This window comes from Malurus melanocephalus, unplaced genomic scaffold (assembly GCF_030028575.1).
Source record: "Malurus melanocephalus ecotype Western Australia unplaced genomic scaffold, MMel_1.1 scaffold_48, whole genome shotgun sequence".
Classification (NCBI taxonomy): Eukaryota; Metazoa; Chordata; class Aves; order Passeriformes; family Maluridae; genus Malurus; species Malurus melanocephalus.
The window spans coordinates 1,529,470-1,550,084 of NW_026623280.1; the positions used below are offsets into that span (position 1 = coordinate 1,529,470).

General features: G+C 40.6%; 1 protein-coding gene across 1 annotated transcript in view; it reads right to left on the bottom strand.

Annotated features, from left to right (window-relative positions):
* PTPN14 (protein tyrosine phosphatase non-receptor type 14) overlaps positions 1–20,615 on the bottom strand; it is a 107,826-nt gene that overhangs the window by 12,577 nt on the left and 74,634 nt on the right. The window contains exons 7-15 of the mRNA XM_057365130.1: positions 19,418–19,505; positions 16,849–16,937; positions 15,175–15,262; positions 14,430–14,512; positions 12,095–12,152; positions 8,769–8,847; positions 5,730–7,219; positions 2,934–3,077; positions 2,199–2,417 (exon numbers count right to left, since the gene is read on the bottom strand). Of these exons, the coding sequence (XP_057221113.1) occupies positions 2,199–2,417; positions 2,934–3,077; positions 5,730–7,219; positions 8,769–8,847; positions 12,095–12,152; positions 14,430–14,512; positions 15,175–15,262; positions 16,849–16,937; positions 19,418–19,505 (2,338 nt within the window). The remainder of the gene's footprint in view (positions 1–2,198; positions 2,418–2,933; positions 3,078–5,729; positions 7,220–8,768; positions 8,848–12,094; positions 12,153–14,429; positions 14,513–15,174; positions 15,263–16,848; positions 16,938–19,417; positions 19,506–20,615) is intronic.

Sequence of the window (20,615 nt, forward strand, 5' to 3'; positions counted from 1 at the left end):
GGCCTCCTAATTCTGTTTATTAGCCCAGAKCCACGTCTCTCAAAGTTATAAATCCCAAAGAAGATTTACAACAAAAATGCTGACACATCCATAAATATCAGTGTCCTGGCAAACAATGCTACAAGGAGCAATCAATAACCCTGACAGGTTCAACCATATACTGTGTTTGAGGTACAAGTCTTTGAACACATTTCCAGAAATAGAATCAATTTATTTGTTAGTCAAACAACTGTTTATTAAGCTGAGATGCTTAGGGTTCTACAAGTGTAAATAACATCATTTTTATATGACAAGTTTCTCACTTCACTGAAAACTGTTAGACGCTGTACATCAGCTCCTTGTCCTTATTTCATACTATGCAGCATTTTCTYTTTTGAAGGATGGTTAAAAACTGCAAGACCAGTGCAGGTAGACTCCTCAAGTTCTTGTACTAGATGGGAATTAWTACAAACTGCACAGCCCTAACCAGYCTCCTGCACTCAGACTGATGGCTGAGTGMAGCCATGAGTGCCAGAACAGTATTATTGAGCTTTTTGAGTCAATGCTGACCTGACCCAAACACTCAGGTGAAATGCTCTTAAAAACCTTTTTTGCTTGATCCATGAATTTAATTACAATTTTTCGCTTTGGTATAGATGATCTTTGTATCTTAACAGCAATGATCCATGTCAAATAAGCAGAGAATTATTGTAAAACTGTGGGGCTTGCAGACCAARCAGTGGGAGCTGGAATCCTCCAGGCATGGATCTTATCAGGATGACAGAGGAGTTTTCTTTGTCTACTGACTTCTGGTCCAAATATCCAGCCTCCTGGCACATGGCATGAAAGGCCCATAAATAGTCTGAAGGGAATGGGATGCCTGGAATGTTTACTGCATTCTAATGCCCAAACTGCAGGAAATTAAAAATTAAATATTGGGCTGAAAACACAGACACACACTGTGCTACTGAAGTAAATTTCACAGATGCAATTTCACCTTCTAAGCAAAAGCACATCTGCTTGGCTTCTGAAAGCGCCGCTTGCAGTGCAGGAGGAAAACCCTGCCAAGGCATCAAAACACTGCTGCCTGTTCCTGGGTGCTCTATGGGCATGAGGTGTGTCCACGTCCAACAGTGACACACAAGATAAAATGTGGACTCAAAACTAGCCAGGGAAAAKGGCATCATTTAGGAATTAATTTTTTTTCCCTCCTCCACCAACAAAGTAGGTGAAAAATTTTGGGCTCAGAAATTCATCATCACAGCAATGTCTGATTATGCAAAAACTCAGTATCTGCTTCCTACCAGGCTATGCAGAAAAGTGATAAACTGCCAGGATCCTGGTTCAGAAATTGTTTTGAATCACCAGRATTTAACACTGTAAATCACAGTCAAGGCCAGCAAGTCTCTTTAAACTTTTAAAAGGCTTTTACTCAAGGAAAATATTAATTTACCRGGATGTTTTATTCATTATTTTTGAATTATTTCTTTTTAATTTGGACTTTGACAATGAGAAAACACAGACAACCCTGTCTTAGAATAGAATCTGTCATCTGACGCAGAGGATTTCTGTTCTATCTCTCAGGGTACAGTAAAAGCCAGCAGAGGACTTTGCAAATACCACTGGAAGCTTAAAGAAAAGCATCTGCAGTCACTGGAACATAGTTCACTGTTCAAATGGACCATGCTTGTAACACAATCAGATCATATCTTTAATTATTTCTGTATTGAATTAACATGAAACCTGAAGTTTCTTGTTAAAAACGTGAGTTGGAACATGGAAGTTCAGTGCAGTTTCCATTCAGAGGCGCAGGGTTCTTAGTAGTAAGGCCATTGCATACTTTAGAAACTTTTCTTTATCACRCTGCAGATATTGGGGCTAATCTAATGCTTTTTCATGAGGTTTAAGAAACRTGGCATCTCTTTCTACATTAACCAATAGAGTCATTTCACAACCAGCTGGCAGAGGTGGGCACAAAAAAGTCAGGATGCCTCTCTAAAATGACTTCCCAGTCTCCAGCAGTTAAATCAACTTCTGCAYGTTAGTTGATAGGGCTCTTTGGAGATGCCCACGGTGACACAAAGGTACAATGATGCACCCTGACCAAGTTACCCTTTCTGAAGCTCCAGAGGTTTGGAAAATGCTGTTGTGCAGGCAGAAATGGAAACCAAGCTTCAGCTCACCTTCATTTGCCAAGCAAAACTCAAGAAAGCTTTTACCTTTATGTGTGAAGCATTGATGTAGCCTGTATTATTTTCTTTGGTYGGCACCAGCTCCACTCGGTTCTCCTCGTAAGGAATGACCTCCCTGACACGATTGCGCTCCGTGTTTTCAGGCAGGGCTGCAGTGGTGAAGATCCCATCTGCCTTTTTCTTTGGAATCTGCTCATATTCTGTAAACACCATCCCCTCTTCCAGCTTCCTCCTCAAGATTTTGCACTAGGATTTAACAGAAAGGAACACCACCCCATTAATTCTTCTGGGRAGAACATTTACAACTAAACCCATCCATCCATTCTTTGAATTCCAACACACAGCCATAGTATTCTCTCACTCACTCCTTCTGCAGTTRTCTGAGGAAAAATTACATACTTATTTCTAACGAAACCACAGGCAAATTTTACAGTTTTACATTCCACCTCCACATTTTTGAAGACTGATAGCATAAAAAGCAAACCTGTGCTAAATAATCTTGGTTCAGTAAGAATTTCAGTATGAATATGTGATTTCAACATAATAGATATTTTAATTTTTTTTTTCGGGAAGAAGATAACACTTTTAGGAAAAAGTGTGATGTGGCCCACGTTTTCAAAATAGCCACAGACCTTTTGCATTAATGGCTCTGAAAACTTTTAAGATAATTTTTTTTCACATTTTAAATCAAATTTTAGTATTTTACATACTTTATGCTGCTAGGAACAAAGGGAACAGCAACATTTCAAGGCTCCATCTTACCCTCTCATCCATTGGCACTTTGGCGACTTCATCCTGGCTGTCCTCTGGCACTGGAACCCTAGCAACTGAGAGTCCGTTCAGTGCTGCCAACATCAAGGGCCTCTTCTGGGCCTCCAGGCCTGCCATCTTCTGCTTTTCTAGATTCTTTTGGCAAGAAAAGGCACGTTTTCATCTCTGTGTGATTATTTATAATGCCAGTAAAATGCTGGAATGTTTTTTTAATCTCCAAAATCTGCAACTCTCTGGCCAAGGAATGCAGATGATCACCATTAGCATCGTAAATTCAAATACAACCTCTATTCTTCCTGTTATTCCTCAAAGGCCTGCTCCTACATGAGCACAGAATTTTAATTTCAAAGAAGCAATCCCAGCATGTAATACAGTTTACATGCCATCAAAAGATGCACAAATACAATCTCAAGCATTTTCCTGCAGACATTATTCTGAACGCAGGACACACAAAGCATCACCCTGTTACGTTAAAGYAGCGCTACCACAGCCAAGGTACCTGGGGCATCTTTTAAAAAGCAGTAATTTCAATCCATAACAGCAAGCAGTAAAACACAGGCCATTGTTTCTCTTCTGTGATGGTAATACTTAAAATGAGAAGTCTTCTGATGCACTCAGCTTTTATGGCGATTGAAACRGCACCCATGATATATTTTGCACTAAAAACTGAGCTTGCATGTCCTAGAAACTGAATGCAACAGCAGCCATGGAGGGATATTATTTATCATATTCATGAATCATATTATGGTATGACATGGAGAAGCAGAGCATGAATTTTAAATTCATCTGGCTGCCCCCTCCTTATGCCACTGGGAGCTGAAGCATCAAAAAAGACAGAACATCTCCAGAAGTACCAAATTAGTAATATTTTATTCCATTTCCTTAACAGCTCTTTCTGCTGGATTTGGAAGGAGGGATAAGCAGAAGGGATGCCTGGTTCTCAGCACACATATGGAAGCTGTGGTCACCAGATGGGCCAAGCTCAGCTCCGAGAAGCACTCTACTGAACTGGAATGCCCTCAGATGTGTAAATGGCTTGATTTTTCAAAAGTTTGTGAGCTTTTTCCTCACCACTGGGYTCCTCCAGAGCACTAAGCAAAAAACAAACATCCAAACCGACTCTAGCTTCTTTTTATACTTTCAGAAAGCAGCAAAATGCAAGTATTTTTAATTTGTTTGGGAATTTTATTATTTTTGCTACTTCAAAGGTGAAAGAGAAGAAAGTCTGTGCTTAACAGATCAAGGTCACCAAATTACCATTAATATAATACCTGATTTCTGTGGCAAAAGGAAGGTCCAYACATGTCAAGACTCCTGATCTAGGCTGAAACCATGTTAAAAGCATAACGCTAAGATTACTCCTTCACTTTCAAAACAACAAAAAAGGACCTTTTGAACAAAGTGATCTGAATGGCTATTGCAGAGGAAGAATACTCAAACATCTAAGCTCTCTTCTCACCTTCATTTCCATCCTAAAATCCTGTAGGCTCTTGCTTTTCACTGTTTTTTCTTTCCGCAGAAGATCAAAAGAGCATATATTTATATATGCATTCTTGTTGTTACACCAATGTCTATTCATTAATGAAAAATTATGTTTTACAGTCAAGTATYTATTTTACATTTAAAGTTTAGGAGTTGTCAAAGACTAAATTCAGTCTCCACATTGCAATTTAGTAGCTCAGGTTGTATTGCTAACAATTACATCAGCATAAGGATGACCAATGGACAATAAGAACAACAACTGACATGTCTAGAAAATTTCTTTGAATATACAAAAAATTTAAATCTAGCTAGCTATTGGTCTAGTACACTTCAAACTCTCTTCTGCTTCAGACCATTTAGATGCTTCATTAATTTCTTTCAGAAATTGCCTTTGTCTCAGACCTCAGTGCTGAAAACAAGAACTCCTGCACACACTTTGGTTTCTGTGCCTGCAGTTGCACTTCTCACAGCACWATACCAGGTATGTATGCAGGGCACTATGTGATAAGCACCTCTCATTTTTCTGTCATTGCCTTTAAATACTTATTTTAAATTAATTGCGAGTTTAACAGAATACTCAAGTATTTCTTATACCTGGGTGCATTTTTWAAAAAAATAAACAATCCASATGCTCAACCACACACAGCCTCTACATCTGCTGCTTCTCTGTTTAGATATCTGGTTCCGCAGTTAYTGGCAAAACTGACATTCCATGTTCTACAGCTACCAGGGTTTTATGCAGGTAACTGTATTACATAAAGTAGCAGGAAAGARAATTAAAGATCATTTGGAAAAATTCCTGTGTTGACATTGTGTTATACGATACTTCACTCGACATCCTTGCAAAGGAGGAACAAAATGYTGGTGCCAAAACAACCTCCCACCCATCTCAGCAAACACAGCTCGCCCTGTCCTCAAATCCTGAAGGGAAGCAGGCATCAAGGGAGGCTTTGTCACCAGCCTCCTCATGCCCAGCTGCGTGCCCTGCCACCCATCTCCAGYCAGCACTGCTGCCAGGGTGGTGGCATCCCTGGCGGGGTCACACACAGGTCTGGCCAGCAGCCAAAGTGCCACAGCTGAGGAAACAGACACACCCGAGCAGTGCATGAGATCAGCCCCCTTGCTGGACCACAAAACCAAATKGTATGTGGCACTCAATATCACATTTCCCAACTTTAAGCAAATCCACAGCTTCCCACCCACACGCTGCCCACAGCTTACTGACCCAACMGTTTTCTGGTATGGAAGCTGACCTGTGCAATTACTAATTTCAGAGAAGCCACTGCAACAGAGGAAGGCACTTACCCTCATCATGATTTCTCTTTCTATAATGCTGTCCTCRATAGAAAACATTTCTGACACGGGCCTTTCCTTGACCGGCTCTTTCTTGACYCGCTCCTTCACGCTGGTGAGGTCAGGCTCCGAGATGGAGGGCCCCAGCGAAGAGCCATTTATTGCCACTTGATCAGTCCGAGAGAYGCTGACGGCTTTGGAAGGCCCCGGCCTCATGGCCTTGGCCCTGGCTACCGCCACAGAAATGCTAACGGGGTCCTGCCTCAGCGCCCCATTGCTGACGCTTTTGCGAGGCCCGGGGTACTCCGGGGGAGGTTTATTTGGTATTCTAGCCAAGGCAGCTTGCAGCTGAGCGCTGTACTCCATGTTCTCATGGAGGGCCGTTATCCGGGACACCGATTCTTGGCTTTCTTCTTCCTCTTCGCTTTCGCTGCTGTGTATCAGCATGGTGGCATCRGAAAATGTCTTTTTGTGGTGGTAATGAGGAACTTGCTGCACTTCGTGTCCCATCGGAACCGACTCTTCCGGCTGCACCTGCTCCCGCAGAGTGTTCCTGCGCGGCAGAGGGGCGTTCAAAGTCTTTAAGGCCATGGCTTCTATCCCGCGCACCATGTTGCTGATGACCTCCAGGCTGTGGCGCTTGTTGACGGCCGCGTGATGCTTCACRGCCATGAGGGGCTCGCTGACCTCCTGCAGCGACTGGCGCACCACGGGCGAGCTGTCCTCCTGGAAGGTTTTCACCGAGAGCTGCACCTTGCGGGTGACCAGGTCGGGGCTGCTCCCGCTGACGTACTTGTGCCGGTGGCTGGCCAGGTCAGGTGTGCTGGTGGCCGGGCGCGGGCGCGGGTACGGGGGCGGGGGCCTGAAGAGATAATTCTTTAACATGTGGGCCGTGTTGTAGCTCTGGCTGCTCTGCAGCTGCATGTTGGCCAGYTCCGGGGTGCTGACCGTGTGGGATATGGCACTGGCTGCTGCCTTGTTCTGAGCGGCATTGTTAGGGGTCATTTGATCAGACGGGGCCACTGGCTTGTTGTAGCCACCGCCCTGGGGCCCGTATGCGATGGTGTAGGGGTGCCTCTCCCGAATCTCRGGCTGGCTGTAAACCAGGTCTTCCGGCTGGTTGTAAGCATGCGTGTTTCCAATGTTGAGATTCCTCAAAGACTGACTTTGGCTATCCATCTGGATCACCCCTCTCTTCATTTGCCTCATGACAGTTTCATAATCTGGCGTTGGTCTGTAAGATGGGACGATGATTGCGCTGTGTCTGTGGCTGGGGATGTAGTCTGCTCTCATGATGTCGCTTCCCGGGATGCTCAGATTTGAGGACATTGGAGAGGCCTGGATGAAGTTCTGTGAGCGATTGAGGGAGTTCATGCTGTGGGCACTGCACACACTCCCATTGGGTCCATTACCATTCAAGTAGCTGAAGTCCACTGGACACCTATCCAAACTGGTCTGAGAYCTACAGTAGAAAGTTTCTTCATTTCCGTGGAAAATGCTATCTGTGTAGAGCAGAGACAGAAATGTTGACAATTTTAACCCACAAGGACTTATTCATTGTTAGCAAAACTTCAAATGCAAGTCAGCACCAGCGAACACAGAGACAGCTTAGCGTACAAGTGCAGGGAATGTTTAGTCTTGGGAGCATCCTTGAGCCATYGAAATAGAACCAAAGCAAATCTGCTAACGTCAACACTCCAAACACTCGCAAAATATGGTAGTTCAGATCCTTGTGTGTAAAATGAAAGGGGAAAGAGAGGAAGTGTTTTAGCCTAAGGTGGTAAGGAAGAATAAAGGGGCATCTCTTCCTCAGTATCCTGGAAGGGGTCACAGCTGCTGACATCTTAAAACTCCAGTGCTGCTAGCTTACAGTTAACCCAAAAAATTCTTTTGTCTGTTCTGTTGATACACAGCTGTCTGAGATTCAAAGTTCCAGAGGACTGTGAAATTGGAAATCCTACTATAGACTTCAGCAAAGTGTATCTGAGAGGAAATCAAGATAGTAAAGATGATATCCTGGATCAAAAMTTTACTGCAAGACTGTCTCTGTTCAAAATCTTGTAAAAAAAAAAGAGTAATAGCTCCCCAAGCTCTGAAATCAGCTCGTTCTTTGAAAATATAGAAAAATCTGTCGTAAAACCAAGGGAACTTGACAATTCTTCTCAAATTAAGAATATCCTTCACAGCTTCACCTTTACAGTAAAAAGGTAGCAGCTGCTAAGTCTATTGTATGCAAGGAACTCTTCTAAACGTCTCTTTTCAAAACTTATCAAATTCTACTTAAAAACAGTCAGACACCACAACCCAAAAATGCGAACAGTAATGACTGAGAGTTCCTCTGCTGGGGAGAGCACTTCAGCTGTATCTCTCATGAACTGCCAAGAACAGCAGCCTTACAGACYTGGCTACATGTATTCCAAAAGGTGGGGTAGTTAAGGGTGTGAGACTCAAGATGTTTAGGGGCTGGGCTCCATTCCCAGACTTGATCAAAGTAACCTGGCATAACCTCTTAAAGAATTTATTTGTCAAACAGGGGCGTAAAATAGTTAACCCCCCTTGTGTCCGTAAGGCTAACAATGCAGGCAGATGGTGGTGAAAAACCAGCAGAAAAGATTATCTGCAGATACAGTTTCACAGACAGAAACTATGATTTCTGCTACAGACACAACTATGATTTCTGCTACAGTAAAAGCTTTTTGCTGTCTCCTTTTCCTTCACTCCGTTTCTCTCCCTAGCCCCAGCTGGCACTGCCTCTGAGTACAGCCATCACACTCCCTTCAGAAATTATTTTTTCAGCTCACTGAACTGAAATACCAAGTTTAAGGTCCATATAATCATACGCAGCAGATATTTTAGGGAAATTTGAAAACTGAAATTGGACTTTAAACAGAAGACTTACGGCAACATTTACTATAAAACTGCTAGTTTTCCTGCAGCAGCAGCTCCCGTTTGACCATGATGGCATTATAAATTTAGACATAAGGCTTAGAAGCTTCTTTGCATACATATAAAATTGAAGTACATTAAAGGGAAAATATATGCTCTAAGTACCTTGTGAATTATGCGTTTCAGTGTAGTGTTCTCCACACTGGACATGCATAGGAGGCAGTATAAAAGGATGTTGTCTTGGCTGAAATAAAAGCACAAGGAAAAAACGAARAAAGCATTAGAACTTTATTTGCTACAGTTTTTGCAACTGAAATGGGAAAAATGGCTCCATGCCCTTTCCTCTGAATACTGTTCTTTCTGACCCAGCCAAAGACACATCTTGGCATTTCCTTATAGAAAGAGAGAATAACTTTTTGCAAATTGCTCGCTAAATTTTTTTTACAGAGCCCAAAGCTGACCAGTTATGACTCCTTAAAGCACAACCACTTCAGAAAACAACATCCACACTATCAGCTCTTTTAAAACTCCTCATATTTTTATTAAAAGCCCATGCCCTTGAAGAATTAAACCCAAACAAAATAGACACCTAATCAGAACAAAAGCAGAGATGGAACAAATTCAAGGACTTAGGACACTGTTATACAAGCAATAGGACCACATATGGACTTAAAAGAACTCTAAATTACATGAACATTGAATTCCTTAGGTAATGAATTCGAGTTTACTCCAATAATMTGCACTGCAAAAAAAATTTTAAGACAAGTCTCAGAGGGAGCAATTCAGCATTAAAACAGCAGGATTGTTTACAGAAAAATAAATCAGAGCTGGCACCATATTCCCCAGCTTTGTCCCTTGGTAAACTGACATGTTTTGCAATTCCACTTTGCCACCTGCACTGCAATGTCCTGTCTGGTGTCACTGAGTAAAGTTTATGAAAACATATTTCAATGTATGAAGTAGGCAGAAAGACAAGGAAGACACTGCTGTCTCATGAATCTGCCTTCCTTAACAGCAGAATGAGGGCTTTTCATCCAGGCTGATTCAAGTAATTGAAACTATTAAGGATTACTGTGAATGCCCAAGGCAAAAAACCCCACATAATCTGCCTTTGCGTGCACATGCACCAAAYGAGCACCACGCAAGTTTGCTAGTGAAGAGGGGGTGGGAAAGGGGTARAATTTACATTTTCTATGTAAACAGGGAGAAGGAATGAGAATCAAAGATACCAAACTCATGTATGAATTCTTGCATACAAAATAACTGTGTTAAGCCAAAGCTGGAAAACAAAAAGTATGTCTATTACAGCAATTGCTTCCAAAGGTATAAAACACAAGTCTCACTGAACAACTTGGGCCAAGAAGACTGCTATTGACAGCTTTAGTAGAGGAGCTGAGACTGGAACTAATTAAGATGTTGCAAAGCCTAACAAATGGAGGGCAAAGGAAAGTGCAAAGAAAGAGAAGTGGCTTCTACTAGGAATGYATACATCTGGAGAAGACAGTTTTCTTTGTGATTGTTGTTATGAAAGGTTATCTGCAACAARTTGGGATTTTTTGTTCTCTTCTGAAGAAAGAGAACCCTGAGGTCTGCAGAACAACAATATCCAAATTAATAATCACTCAGATTTTTTTTAAATCAGGTAATTAAACATACCATCATATTAAGATCTCCTACATTGAGGGGGTTTTTCTGGAAAACCAGCTTCACTGGGTGGTCTGACAGGAAAAAGAGACAGCAGAACCCATGCCAAAMCCATATAAAGGGTCTTGATCTGAAAGTAATGAACATGATCCCTAGTGAAGTGGCAGAGCCTCACCCCAAAGATTCCACTTCACTTCCCATTTCTGCCTACTGATTTATTGCTACACAAGACAAATTAATAGGTAGGTGTATGAAGGTATGTACAGTGCAGACWGCAGTCAGGAGGGTGCTTTTTTTCCCTCCCAAAGAGAACTGTTCCAACAAGTTAACAGAACAATTATGAAAAAGGCAGCTGAAAGTTCACCGAGAGCAGTCAGCAGCCCAGTGCACTTTTCAATWGATGAACCTGCATTCTTCCTCTTGATCTTCCTGAGACTTAGGGGTTTTTTTAATTTGTTGCATGCTCATGTTCAAAACAAAGTGGCAGCAGGATTTGGGTTTTTTTTCTTTGAAAGAGCAGATTTCAATTTTTCATATATAATATAGAAAACAGTTCACTTTTTCCCCTTGTCATATAACAGAGGCCGTAGCACAAAAATGCAAAGCACAGTTCCTTTCTTCACCTTCAGTTCTTCATAGTCCTTTCCAGATAGGAAAGGGCCAAACTCACAGATACTAAAAATACTATAAATATGCCTCAGAGAATGTAATACAYACCCTGTGCATTGCATCAAGAAACCTTAACAAAGGAAGGACAAAGAAATCTGAAGGCAGCTCAAGAGCCTTCCTGCCACTGCCTGGGAAAGAGAGTGCAACTTTTAGAGCTAATGGAGATTAAACACACACAGAGGAGAATAACCTGTGTAGAAATCTGCAAGGAYGAAGCTATCCTAAGATCAGTACCTGCTTAAGTTCAGTTTTGGAATATTTTCACATGCTGTAATGAGACTGTGGGGAAATGTCAAGAAAACACTTGCCCACATCAGCTTTCTGCCATGCAGCAATAGGCTAAGGGACTTTTCACTCTGGAAAGGTCTAAAAAGTAGCTATAACCTGTATCACACACGAAAACTGGCAACCTGCATAGAGAAAATATTGCCCCCTCTCCAACCAGTAATGCTACTGTTTCAGTAATTCAGAATCTGTTAAGATTAAAAAATACTGACATACTAAGATGTTAAAATTTAATCCAAAAAGAGTCCCTTTAGAACTGAGAGGAGAGAAAAAAAATACATATGATTTTTTTTGGTAAATATTTCAGGAAAAAAATTATCCAGTTTTGTCAGACTGATAGTGTTTCTAGAGATAGTTAAATGCAAATAAACACAATTTAAGGAAAGCTCGAACCACAATCCTGACTGATTCTAATAGTATAACTTTAATTAGTAGTAATTTCACACAGAAAATAGGGTCTTAACCTAAGAAGCTGGTAAATTGTAAGTAGTCTTTATACAGAAACATAAAGCATTGAAGAAAGGTTCAATGTAACATTATGTAATGCATAAGTTTTGATGCATACAGCACAAAACACTTCAAATTCTTTCCAGAAGACTGTTTTCTCTTCATATTGAGATAACCTCAATACAGCAGAAAATATGCTCAGTTTCTGCAGGGCAAATAAAAATATAATGCCTTGAAGACTGTAATTTTTACTACTCAGTGGTGACATTATCCAGTTAACCTAAGCAATCTAGTCAGTCACACCCTTGAAACTCATTCCATTCATATTCCCTACCAGAAATGAGTTAATGGGCTTATTTGAAATTTAGAAAGTAGTACATCTTACACAATGCCTCATCCCTTTAGAAATGTATAGATATTCTTAAAGACCTCACTGTGGCACATACCAAAGATGACCTACTCCAGGTTGGCCGTCGTCGGATAGGGGGAGGAGAATTTGATTGTCTGTGGAAGAAAAAGAGAAATGATAGAAACTACAATATCTCAATTCTGAGTGAAGAATGAATGGGAAAAACAAGACATGAAGAATCTGTTGGTATTGCTCATTACTGAGATTTTTAGATATATGAATAACTGAAAATAATTCAGGTTMTTCTTTAAATACAGGAAGTATTCCCATTCCAAACTACACATGCTTTTTGTTTATCATCCTATTTGGCTTACTCGGAAACACAAGAAAGAAAAATTCTGGTTTAAAATTAATTCAACAAACAAGTCTTAAGTAAAAAAACTGAACATGGCAGGTACAGTCTCAAGTGACTTAATGTGAACATGGAAACAAGGACAATTTTATGAAATTGATAGCAATCACTCCAAAGCAATGCACACAGATCAGGAAGAAAAGGAATAAACCAGCTGGTTAGACAATACAAGCAGAGCCACGTACAATGTTAGAGTAGCCAAGTGCAGTGGAAGGAACAAAGAGTGTAGGAGGAAACTGAAATATGAGGAAGGGGAAGAAACAAGTTGAAGGAGGTAGAAATATAGTGCTTACGTGAAGAGAGGAAAGGTGGAATTTGTCCTCTTACAGTTTCTGATCTGGTGAATGATGTTATGTGCGATTAGAGGAAAGGCACACAGGAAAACAAACAACCATCATTTTAACACAGAGGGCAGGAAAATTATTTGGCTAGGAAACACACACTGGCATATGCCGYCATCAGTATCTGTGGCTCTAGCACACAAGCCTATCCCACACGAGACTGTGGTAAGGAGAGCAGCTCYAATGTCAAAAATACATTTAAACCTTTTATTTCACTCTTAGACTTCGTGACATTCCCTACCTTTATTAGCCCAAATATTTGCAGTTTGACTATGAACCTGCTAGATACACCCCATTCATGGGACCCACATACTTAAGGTTCAGTGTTTAGAAAGAAACACGATCAAAAGCTATTGCTTCTGCAGCCTGTGTTATGGTTGCTTCTCTSTGTTGACCCCAACATGGAGCTTCAAAGGTGAAATATCCCAAGGTGACAGACTATGGTTATTTTGGTTTTTTTCTTAACTGACACAGGGTAGACAATCAGGAGCTCCCTTTGAATTCAATCCCTCTGGAACCATTWAAATTGGATTTAGTATTGGACTGTTGAAATCCATTATCTGCTGCTAAAAAATGTCTGCTGGTCTTCCACTCTCCTCCCAAGAACTCCAAGGGCCACGTAGAATCCAATCAACATGTCTTTTCTGTAAGTGAAAAGATCACCCAAAGCAGTTCACCTCGTTGGACTCTTCTGTGCTCTAACWCACCATATGTTAGTATAATGTTTGCACAAGTGAAAGACCTTCCAATCTTCCCCTCATCATTTTGGCTTTATTTCCCAACAGATGGCATTACCCAGCCAAACAGATGGGATGTCCAGCTCTAACTAGAGTTGTTGATAGAGATGAGACTTCTTTGTGGTAGGTTTTGCAAGACTTTAATGTTCTATGCTATACACAGCCAGCATGTCACAAAAATTTCGAATTTGAAATTGACCTTTTGAAAGCCAAATTTATCTCAATCTGAAAATGTTGTGTGTTGGCGTAAATGAAACATCTCAGTTAACAAACAGACTTTTGAATTAAAACTAAAGCCTACTGAATTCCTCCTGCAGCTAGAAGGAATCCACCCATGTGAGAGGATTAGCTCAAGGCCACTTTCTAAGAAAGTGCTCAAACCAGAGCCTAAAGGAGATTTCAGTTTTAGATTTACAATCTCTGCTGTGTTGGGGCAGAACAGCTACGCAGATTAACGCACCCAGGTGTCCTYCCCCGTTCAGCACACACAAGAGGCTGATAAATTACCCCACAAACTAGAAGATGACAACCTGCACTTTACAGTGCCCTTAGCTGTTGGATGGGCAGTGCATCTGCTACTACAACTCACATTTTGACATGATAACATATGTCACCTTTCACTCCAGTTTACACCARTATTCTGGGCTATCAACAGCAAAGACCAAAGCCTTCAATTCAAAACTCTGTAGGACTGGCTGCTTGGAAAACATCAAAGCTCACATGGTTTAGAATGAAATTTCCTTCTCAACTGTCCTTGTTGTTGATTAAAACAAAACAAAAAAAAAGGAAAAAAAGGAAGGGGGAAAAGAATAACTGACATACGTGACTAGGAGAAAAAAAAACAACAAAAAGAACCGAAACCAAACAAAACCAGACGTGCCAAAACTCAGACCAATTCTAAAGCAAGGTGTCACAAAAGAACTGTGAAGCAAGAGTACTCACTCTGTGCAGATTTTGTTCTGTTTGTAAAACTTGTGTCTTGATGCAAACAGACGTGAAATATATTTGGCATTTTCAAGATCATCCTTTGAAAATGAGGAAAAAAACATCAGGAAAAGAAATAATTTATTTTGTTATTCTTACCGAGACGTGACAAAGAAGTTTTTTAAACATCCAGTTGCAGGAATAGCTTGGTGAGGTCTACTGGGTACAAAATTTGGCTTCTTGGAACACGTCTAGTGGTCCTGAGAGCATTCAAGGTGTAGGATTACYGAAACCCAGTGGTGTGCATTTACACACTGCCACTTCACTGCTGAGGCACAGTAGGGGGGGACAGCAACAAAAAAATGGCTCAAGCTTGCTGGTCCAGTTTTTATGCTGGCCTTGGTTCAGGGAGATGTGGAGTGATTTTAAATAGCCCAGAACAGCACTGCAGCTCTCTGAGTTCCAGTATGTGCACACAAGGTAGCTCATACCCAGTTTCTACTCGTGCTGCTTCGTTTATGCCATCCAAAAAGCACTTCAGYATTTTGCAGATTTCCCAGCATAGCATTATTTCAAGATGCTTGGATGGAAATACAGAAATTGGTGCCTAAATGAAGTTAACTACACTTTCTGCATAAGGTACAAAATGAACTGTGAGGGAGCTGGTGTTATGCAAGTGATTCTCTTTGGGAAAGTGGAATTTTAAAGGTTTGTTTTTACATAACTAGCTTTCTTGATGACACTGATCAGATATTTTTCTTACTGTGTGAAAGAGTACATTCTCTTCTTTGTTGATCAACTCTAGAACAATTGAAGACTTGTTATGAGCGATATTCCCAATGTCATTCCACCTGCAGAGTAAAAAAATGCATTAGAGTTTGCCAACACATACATTCAAACATTTCACAAACACAGCAAGAATCMCTTAGTCAACATCAGTCTCATTTCGTGGGAAAGCTTTTCAGTAGCTGTTTGGTGAAGGAACATGGTCAGGAAAATAAAGAAGTCATGTTCTGATTAAAAATTAAAGGATATTCAGCTCTTAACCCAAAGCATGAGAGTTAAAAACAGCAATTTGAAGACTCACAATAGAAGACAYATCAAAAATACATTAATGATAAAACATTTCACTGAACTGTGCCATTTTGGAACTGAATAATTTTAGCCACATGTAACAGAATTATTTTAAGCTGCATTCCTTCCCAAACACTGTTTCCAACTTTCATTCAGTACCAAATCTTGCAAAAGAAGGTTCAGTTGACCACATGGTTATGTAGGCTATGCATACCATGTTAATACTCTGACTTTACATTTGCAATTTTTTTTTTCCAAGTAATTGTCAGGTTGCCCAAGATCAGAGTTATAATCTTCTTACAAATAGCTGACAGACATTTGCGTACATTGCATGCAATCCATGGGGATGGAAAGGACTTGTTTGTTCTGTTTGCAGCATGCATTCCTCKTCATGTCATGGCAGGATGCTTCAAGTGCATACTTCCAAAGAGTAAGAATCCCAGCACCAACTCTCACTTCTACATGTAAAGAAACTTCTTGCTTTTGTCACCCGGCCCAGTTAAAGGATTATCTAATTTCTTCTCAAAATTAAATATGCAAAACATCAGCTATGTGGAAAAGGGAGAACTAACTTTTTTTAAGCTGACTAATGAAAGCACTTTTAAGGCAACCCCTCCCCAACATTCCAGCTTAAGTTTGCTATAAGCTTTAGCTATCACTGAAAATCAGTGCGCCTTGAAAAACACAACTCTGGCTGTACAAAATTTCTGCTCTAACAACAGGGACTAGTAAAAATCCACTTCAAGAAAGCAACAAGAGTAATAAAAATATCTACTAGAAGAGTAGCAAAAAAGAGCAAAACTATCCTCCCTGGAATCATGGAGATTTCTAGCAACACAATACAAAAAAAGAAATCTAATGGGTAAGTAATTCTTAATAACCAAAATAAACTACAGATGAAACAACAGAGTAACACAGCCATGATTTTCAAAATCACAGAATGAGAAAGTTCAACTTTTTTTTAGTGGGGCAYCTAAATGTGGCAACCAGATTTTCAGAACCATAACCCTCTCTTAGGCTGCCAGCCATGAGGTTTAACAGATTTGCATTCAGAAGCATCAAAGAAGAAGACATAAAGACAAGAAAAGAAAAGGGATCAAAGCCTTGTATACAAGAACAAGATACATGACAGGCTAACACAACTTTCTTGCCATCAAACTCATTCACAGACATCAGAAACTATTCTTTATCTCATCTGTTATGGCCAAGAGACCTTCAATCTAGAAAACAGCAATGTCCCTACTCCTCAGTTAGAGAATTGAAGCACTATTGAAGTCACTTATGTAAGGAGGAAAAAGTCTTACACATGGAGCTCTGGAAAAGCAAAAAACTTGCTTTAAATACAGAACACCCTCATTTTTACCTATAAATCACAGTTGTCCTCCCAATTCTGTTTTTTATGAAGATGCCCATGAAGAAAATACCGAGGTGTATGTCATTTCCATGGTTATCCTGCAGAGAAAGGATAATAGATTTAGTGTGATAAAGAAATTGGTCAATACRGGAATGCATGCTGAAGTACCAAAGAGAAGCCCTTTCTCAATATGAATGCAGGACTAACCTATATTTTGCTGCTTGATTGGACTCTGATTTTCATTATTTCACAGCAGTTAGCACTTAAGTGGATTCATTGTGTTGATCAGTGAGAACAGAAGAAGGTTAAATGAGCTCAAAGTTCTCATCTCTCAAAAACCACACAGACCACAAACTRGCATTTATTGCATAATACCCCACATCCCCTATCTTTGTGATTGCAGCTATCTAGAGCCTGTATGAATACCAAAAGCAATAGTTCTCTTTCACGTTCATGGTATTTCTTCAGGCATCTGTTAAAACATGTAGAGATTTCAGAACACCACACCTGGAGATGGAATCCCTCTCAAAAGCTCTAYCGTTCACACTTCCTCCTTTAAGTACTCTGTGTAGAAGTTCACAACATGTCACCGCAAAAAGTACTTCCATCTCTAAACAGATACGTCCTCCATTGATTTTAAATTTTTGGGTTAAATATTCAACCGCAAACTCCACATAAAAACAGTGCAAAACCAGTGGACTCTAAGAAAGTCCTATTGTTTTTGCACCTACCCMCATCTCCTTGTAGGCTCCTGTTTGAAAACCAGGAGCCTCTTGTTCCATTTTGCAATCGGTTTTCTTAAAACACCGATTTTGTGTTTTGTCTTTTCTTTTTTCCTTTTTTTTCGGCTTCAAAAGTTTAATTTAATTAAATACTGCTGACAAAGACGTTTTTCTACATTTATCCACAAGCAAGAACAATTCCCCCTCTGCTGCATATTTAGTAATTGATTCACACTTTAAAGAGTAAAATAGAAATCACGCTAACATCACGAGTGTGGTTAGAAAGAATGACTAGAAGGAAGGGTAAGAGAGTTTATGCACTGTGCCTGCACAAGCAGTAGAAACCATCAGGAGCCCCTGCATTTCAATAAACCAGATTAGAGCTGYTCTCCTGGCCTTGCTGTGCTTGATCCTCAGAAGGCAACAATGGAGTATCTGCACCTGTTYAACAACTGAGTGTTAGGCCTTTTGCAAACAAACCATGGATGGCAATTTTTAAGCCCCAGCCTATGCCTTCATTCTCAGCGCTGCACTGCCAAATTCTTCCAAAAGCCAGCAGAGAGTCAGCAGTTCAGTCCGATTAGAGGACTATTCTTCTGCCTTGTGCCAGAGGGAGTTTTACAAGGCAAAAAGATTGGGAAGATGTGGGGGAAAATGTGTGTATTTTTACACATACAAATACATATATCTGTGTTATGCATGTACACACACAAATATCTATATGGAAAGAAAGACATGTATTTCCAATAGCATTTTCTACCAGGAAAAAAAGGAGAACTCTTTCATTTCTCCCTTTAAATGCAGTTCTGTTTGCCTCCAAGGCCAATATGCTGCTCCTTGATACAAGGCCAACACCCTCCTGTCATTTTGCAGAGCACCCAGTCCACTGTTCATACTTACCTTACTGACATATGCAATAATACTTTATGACACTTCTAACACAGAAATATTTTGCAGTMGTGTGCAGCATTATTCCAAATTAATTTGAGGGAAAATTTCATTTCATTCATTGGCAATAAACATTCCTTAATTTTTTTTGGTGGGTTGAAAGTTTTTTGCCTTGTAGCTCCTCCCCTCCAGGCCAATTCTGAGACTGGCATCAAAGGATCAATTTTGACTTCAGCAGGAAGCTTGCTTTGTTTGGTGTTTGGCTGTGCTTGTTTTTAAACTCCAAGTTATCTTTAACTAGCAGGAAAACTGCTCACAATCCATCACTTAGTGTGGCTGGGTAGATCACCAAAGATAAATAGGCCATGTTTAGAACAGAAATTTTCAGTTTCTCAGCACAATTTTACCATGGCAGCATGTGCTCCATAGGGCCATACATCCAGACAATCCATGGCAGAATGGGACTTCCAGTGAAGGGAAAGTGGCTACAAATGCAAAATAATCCTTGAAATTCCCCCTTCTTAAAAATGTGGGGAGGACCTGTGTGCACATGTGAGAAACTAAGGAAAAGTGAAGTTAGTGCTTGGTAAAATAGTAACTTAGACATGAAAAGGTCTCATTTTCCTATCATGTTAAATACAACCAGAGCTGAGGTTCATTTGTCCTGGCCACTGTTCAATAGACAACACTCAAAGGAAAGGCAAGGAGCATCCCTGTTTCCCAAGTGAGCAGGACACAGCAAGCTCTTCCATGACAAGGATTTTCATGGAAGAGAAGTAGCACCACAGGCATAGGACACCCTCACTCTGCAATGTCCATTCAAGCTACCAGCAGTCATCTCCCCCTCTGGAGAAGTTAAACAAGTCCTGTCTCTTTTGGACAAACACAACTTGCACACAGTCCAAAGGTTGCTGCAGAGTTCTGCATCATTGGATTCAGAGGTTCCTTTATAATACACACTAACATACCTTCACAGGGAAAATTTCCTGTCCAAACCCATCCAGACGTTCCACTTCATTGATGTACATCAGCTCAGCCTCTGCTGCTGTAATGCCACTGCAATGAGAGTAACCAAAGGCAGCAAATAGTTCAATATTACACACACACACATAAAAATACCGGCAAAAAAGAGGGGAGTTTCACAAACCACTTGAAAAGACACTTTGGAGACGCTGCCTAGAAAAGCGTTGTTTTAGTACAACACAAAACTAACTTTCAACATTAGGATCACAATCAGCAAGGGGAGGGATTCTACTAAATGTCAGTAAGGTAAGGTACAAAGCACAGTTCATATTACAGGAGAAACAAACTGGATTGATCACATTACTCAGCTTCTGCTGCACATATCGAATCTTTTCCAGGCTTTACTAAACCATCACATTGTGGACAACTTGAACCATAGGGGTGCTAATCAATATTATACAAGGCCACTGGAGTTTCTTGAAATGACTTAAAAGGAAAGAYCTACATTTTCAAGTTGGCTGCTCAAAAACACAGGCGTTAAATCCAAAAGTTGGACAGATTCTCTTTCATAAGAGAGAACAAACCAGCTGAAAACTTTTACACACGTGTCTACACACGCTCCTGTCACAGCTCAGGAATTCAAACAGATTTCARTTCTCAAAAGCAGGTCAGAATAGATTGCAGGTTGCTCTAAAAGAGGGCCACTATTAATTTTTCTCCTCTTTGCTCCTCCTTACCACAGCTYATAAACAGAAATATAGGAACCAGACAAATACTTGGGAGAAAGGAGGTGGAATAAGATCTACCTGCTGAAGTGAGGGGAAGTATTTGCTCTTTGTGTTGCAGAAATAGCACTATAGAGCACAGCAGGTGGAAAATCTTTCCTTTCAAGTCTGTGAGTTAACCAAGATCACACAAGCAGCCCATGGTAGGGAGAGAACAGAACCAGGCCTGTTCATGGCTGGCTTGGAAGCTATCCCTTTGGTTGCATCAAAGGCCCAGGCTTGCATTGAAAGGCAAAACTGAGAACGGCCTTAGACTCAGAACTGGTATTTGTGCTTTTACAACCACTTTCTCTCATGTAATGGGGAATGCAACATCCTTCACACAATATTCCTATTGCATATGACATATGGGCACTGTCATTTTTCCCATAACAGCACTCTGGAGGTTTGAACACTTCCACCACTCAAACACCTGGAC